Source organism: Nematolebias whitei, chromosome 18 (genome assembly GCF_014905685.2).
Source record: "Nematolebias whitei isolate Nwh7 chromosome 18, NemWhi1, whole genome shotgun sequence".
Taxonomy (NCBI): Eukaryota; Metazoa; Chordata; class Actinopteri; order Cyprinodontiformes; family Rivulidae; genus Nematolebias; species Nematolebias whitei.
In genome coordinates, this window is record NC_056515.1 from 40,469,839 (window position 1) to 40,475,579 (window position 5,741).

Below are 5,741 nucleotides of genomic sequence, written 5' to 3' on the forward strand. Positions count from 1 at the left end.
CTGCTCTGGTGGGTTCTGCTCTGGTGGGTCAGTCTGGTGGGTTCTGCCTCTAGATCTGAGCTTCGTGGGTTCACATCTTACCACTGAATCACTTTTAGTCAAAACAGCAAAACTGAAAAGATAAATGCACCAAGAGAAAAGCTCCGAGTGTGAAAGGTGCCGGTGGTGTGGGGGGTCCGTTTGTGTTCGTAAGGAGAAGCTACGCAGAACTGGTTCAAGGCCTGCCTGCTGCTGGGACCCAGATCATCAAAACCAATCCCACTGGAGTGGGTAGGGGAGGGGGCCATGTCCCCTGGAAATACTTTTTACAAAAGGTTTTCATGTAGTTGTAATAACCAAAGACAGTATTACCATACTTATATATACACACATACTGTATACATTAACAATAGTAAGGATATACAGAGGATATTTATTTCTTTTAAAATATATTTTAAAGATTAAACATTTCACTGACTTATCAGAGACAAATGGCAGATCAGCAAACAAAAACAACTATTAAATTATGCAAACTCAAAAACATTCTTCACAAAAATAGAGCATGAAAACAAAAAACATTCACGCAGACAAAAAACAAGTAAATTAGATGATGTAAGCAAAGAAAGTGGGGAAACAGGACACATTTTGTAGCATCACGTCTGCCTCCAGGCCAGTCTTACCATCTGTGTGAGGAGTGGTCCAGGGTGGCAGCGTGACGACAGAGCGGTTAGGAAAGACAGGCAGAGAGACAGCTGCCGTGAGCAGAGAGCACGACAGGCAAAGCACACCAAACTTCTAATCCTAAAGCTCAGAGATCCGGCACGATTCGGTCATTGCACCCAAAGGAGCGAGTACGCTGCAGGTATCTGAAGGGTAAGAGAACGGTAGAAAAAAGGTGTTCTTACCACTCCACTGTGAGATTTGGTCTTCAGGTCCAGCTTCACAAGACCAAAACCTGTTGGATTCAACACACGTGTTAAACATGGACAGTAATTCCCTCGCAAGAGCGGTCGGTGATCTCAGTGGGACTTGGTGGTTATTGAAAAATCTGGTGCAAACAAAAGATTTCAAACAAGCACAGCTGGAGTCAATAGTTCAGATATCCTGGTTAAGGGCATGAACTTTCATTTCAGGCGTTTAATGATCGTCTGAAACGTGAGTTTGAATTTATTCTGGGTTTTCTCTGATCTGCACTAGGGCTTAAACAGACTACTGGAGTGATCTACACATCGATTCCTAGGACACCTATTGAGTTTTTTAATTTCACGTTGCGTATTTGTGGTGGCGTCGTTACACCGCCGTTACGTCATTGCGTCACGTGATCCGCACCGGGCGCGGGTTAATAAACGGATTCCTCCGAGCAGACAGATGGAGCAGAGCAGGCCCAGTCTTGGCAAACAGGTGGAAATGCATCAATAGTGTGGAAATATTTCACTAAAGAGTACCAGGCCACTGTTAAATCAGAAAAAAACAAGTATTTCTCCCAAATCATGGCCTCAAACAGCCACAATCCCCTCGTTCTTTTCAACACCATTAACTCCATTTTAACCGTGCCTCAGTCCGACAACTGGGAGGTCTCTGCGTGTGACGACTTTACCAGTTTCTTTGTTAAAAAGGTCGAGTCGATCAGGTCACTGATTCCTCACACCACAGCTGACCCCTCTGTCTTTGTCCCCTCCACATCAGTCTTTAACCAGTTTGAACCAGTTCCCTCTCATTTCTAAATGACGTCACTGGTCATATGAAACCCTCAGGTTCCCCTGCTGACCCCATCCCTGCATGGTTTTTTTAAACAGGTCCTACCCTCCATTGGACCCTCTGTTCTTGACATTATAAACAGCAGTATGACTACAGGTGTAGTTCCAGACACTTTTAAACATGCAGTGGTAGCTCCTTTAATAAAAACAACCCGGACTTGACCCTTCAACCTGCTCAAACTTCAGACCCATCTCCAAACTTCCCTTTCTTTCTAAGATCCTGGAGAAAATAGTTTTCACTCAATTAAATTAGTTCTTGAGTGGAAATTTTATTCTTGAGATCTTTCAGTCTGGCTTTAAGAAACTACCAGCACTGAAACAGCCTTAGTTAGGGTCTGCAACGACATTCTTCTGGCAAATGACTCTGGTCAGTCTGTGGTCCTGGTACTCCTTGACCTTACCGCTGCATTTGATACTGTGGACCACAGTATCCTTTTGTCCCAGCTAGAACACTGGGTTGGGATTACTGGTGCAGCGTTAGAATGGTTCCATTCATACCTGAGCGACAGGAGTTTCTGTGTTAATTTTGCTAACTCTCTATCTACTTCAGTGCCTCTTTCCTGCGGGGTACCGCAAGGCTCCATTCTTGGACCCCTTCTGTTTTCATTGCATCTCCTCCCCTTAGGGTCTATCCTGAGGAAACATGGTCTTTCCTTTCATCGTTATGCTGATGACGCTCAGATTTATCTGCTGTTAACACCTAACAGTTCCTCCTCCATTCACCCTTTGCTAAAATGTCTTGATGACATCAAGACTTGGATGGCTGCAAACTTTCTGAGTTTTAATGATCAGAAGACTGAGGTCATTGTGTTTAACCCAAGCTCTACCACTGTCACTGATCCTGTAAACCTGCACTCCCTTCAGCCTCATCTAAAGCAGTCGGTTACCAATCTTGGGGTAGTTTTAGACTTGGACTTTAAGTTTAATAAACAGATCAACTCTGTTCTTCAAAAAAAGCTTCTTTCAGCTAAGGCAGATAGCAAAGCTTAAGTCCGTTCTGTCCAGATCTGACCTTGAAAAATTAGTCCATGCATTCATTACAACCCGGCTGGACTACTGTAACTCACTTTATGCTGGGGTCAGTCAGGTCTCTCTCTCACGTCTCCAGCTTGTCCAAAATGCTGCAGCTCAGCTACTAACAGGAACTCACAGGTTTGAGCACATTACTCCGGTTCTCTCCTCTCTTCACTGGCTTCCTGTGCGTGTCAGAGTTGATTTTAAAATTCTTCTGCTGACATTTAAGTGTGTTAATGGTCTTGCACCATCATACCTCTCCGACCTCCTTCATCCTTATGCTCCTTCTCGGGCCTTGAGATCATCAGACCAGCTGCTTTTGGCCGTACCTAAAATCAGCTGAAGCTCAGAGGAGATCGAGCGTTTTCAGTCGTGGGCCCTAAACTCTGGAACAATCTGCCCATCAACATTCGACAGGCCACCTCAGTCTCTGCTTTTAAATCTCTCCTAAAAACACATCTGTACTCAATGGCATCTAACACAGTGTGATCTCATTTGGTATTTCGTTGTTGATGATTGTGTTCATCCATTTTGCTTTTACTCCCTGACATTTAACGCAGGGTGACTTGATTTAGTATTTCATTGTTTCTCATTATATTTCATTGTTTTTATGCTTTTATTCATGTTGCTGTAATATGTTGTTATTAATATTTGATGCTGTGATCTTTTTGGTAAGCACTTTGATAACAGTTACTGTTTTAAATGTGCTATATAAATAAATGTGACTTGACTAAAGATGAATCTTCTGGTTTAACTACCGTAAGGAAACAGAAGATGAATCAACTTCCTGCCTGTTTGGAGCTCGTTGTAAACCGGTGTTGCACCATATTCTGTGATCACCGTATATTGTGACCGTAGGGGGCGGTGTTGCATGCACTGTTGCAGGTCACAGAATATGGTGCAACACCGGGTCCAATGACCGAACCAGAACAGCTTCCTCTGACCTTGTTTCACAAACTAAAAGCAAAAAATATTAATCTCTAAACCTATAAAAAAATCTATAAACATATTAATCTCAGTCAGTCAGTCCATTATCTTTACCCGCTTCTTCCATTTTGGGCCGGTGCCCATGTCCAGCTATCACTGTGCGAGGGACGGAGTACTCCAGTCCATCACAGGGACACATGGAGACAAACAACCAGTCACTCTCTCTCTCTCACCTAGAGACATTTTAAAGTTACCATCAGTCTAACGTGCATGTTTTTGGTCTGTGGGAGGAAACTGGAGTACCTGGAGAAAACCCACGCATGCACAGAGAAAACATGCAAACTGCACCCAGAGAGACCAGGATTTGATCCGGTAACCTTTTCACTGAGAGGCTGCCGCTCTAACTGCACCACCGTGCTGCCCAAAAACTAAACATGAACTTGAAATATTTGTCATTGACCGACCCAAAGGCCAAAGCCAGAAACCTGGAGGAAAGGGTTGATAACGTTCTGAAATTAATTAAAACCTGTCCAGTCATTCATGAGATATTTTGCTAAAAGACAGAACAACAAAGAAGCCAAAGGCTAAGACTATAAATTAATTTTTTTATTGTTTGCTTTTCAGCCAGCAATTAAAAAGCTTTTCACCTAAAGTGAGATTCTCTGCAAAGTTTTACAGTTTGTCACATTGAAAGCCCAGGGCTCACCAAGCTGTGCATTTCAGGGATTTGAACCGAACACCAGACGAAGCGGTACTGACCGTAGCCCTTGCTGAAGATGTCCTTGGCGGCCTTGCCGAGGTCCGAGTACGATGGAGGGACAGCCATTGTGCTGAAGACAAACACAAAATTTACGTACAACTCAAACTATTAACAGAAAGAAAAAACTCCATGTTTTAATTTTAAACCGTCTCAAAAACGAGATGCATGTTGTGCTTTCTACAGCTCATGGAAACTAATTCAGTTCTCTTGAAAGTGATCCGGGTCAAAATCGCTGCCCAACATAAATCTGCATGAATTAGTGAGTGACATACTAAAAATAAAAAACAAGGAAAATGTGATTTGTTATTTGACAAAAAAAATCCTGCAATAGTTTGAACAGATTTGTTGGTACCCTTAAAAACTTGTTTTTTTAGAATCATCGCGTTTTAAACGTGACAATATAAACGAGATTAACCATAATTTTTATCATAGTTCACACTTCTATTCTGCATATTTTGACAGACAAACGGTCTCCAAGTCATTTTGTATGGTTCTGTGTAGAACCCGGCTGATATTTGGTGTTTGGGGACAAATCGATATTGGTGATAATTGTCCCATTATGGGCTGAAATAAACACTGGGAACAAGCCGTGTCCTTACTCATAAAAGGCGTATTTGTACGATGTACCCAGCAGAGGGCGCACGTGGAGTACTTTCAAGGTCAAAGCCGTTCACTTTAAGTTTCACTTTTAGTACAGCGGAAGCAGGGAGCAATACTGTGTAGCATATTTTACTGAGCAGAGCCTGGTAAGTTCATTTTAACTGATCTGCAAACAGTGTTGCCAGATTAGGTGGTTTACTGCCAGTTGGAATGTTTTCATTCTGATTTTGCTGGGAACTCTGGGAAGATTTTTGTTGGACTGTTGCATTTTGCCACATATTGTTAAATTACATTAGGTTGTACTGATGTGTGTTCACGTTCAAAACGTAAATATACTGTAACAATATATTGACTGGGCGGATTTTTGTGTGATGCGGCGGTTTTTAACAGATCGTTGGGCTGGAAAACCTAGACTATCTGGCAACAGTGTAAATTTAAAAAAATAAAATTATCTTCAATCCTTGAACCTGCTTGTTATTAGCTACGTGCCTCTCAAGTTAACAAGGTAATGTTTAACCTAGCATAGGCTACTGCCTTGTAAAACTTTATCCAGAACAATAAATCTAACGTAGAGGTAAAATATATCCGTGTTTGTAAGACTCTGTTACCATGGAGACAGACTCCATTACCATGAGGAAAGACTGTTACCATGGAGACAGACAGTGTTACCACGGTGACAGACTCCCTTAAGACAGACAGACTGT

The 5,741-nt window shown here is 42.3% G+C and overlaps 1 protein-coding gene across 2 annotated transcripts in view; it reads right to left on the minus strand.

Annotated features, from left to right (window-relative positions):
• The window catches only part of zgc:56235 (Voltage-dependent anion-selective channel protein 2-like), a 12,061-nt gene that overhangs the window by 5,117 nt on the left and 1,203 nt on the right, over window positions 1-5,741 (minus strand). The window contains exons 2-4 of one of the 2 annotated variants that reach the window (XM_037692173.1): window positions 4,437-4,507; window positions 885-934; window positions 660-662 (exon numbers count right to left, since the gene is read on the minus strand). In XM_037692173.1, coding sequence (XP_037548101.1) covers window positions 660-662; window positions 885-934; window positions 4,437-4,503 — 120 coding nt within the window. In that variant the 5' untranslated portion in view covers window positions 4,504-4,507. The remainder of the gene's footprint in view (window positions 1-659; window positions 663-884; window positions 935-4,436; window positions 4,508-5,741) is intronic. The other variant, XM_037692175.1, reaches the window with a different exon arrangement.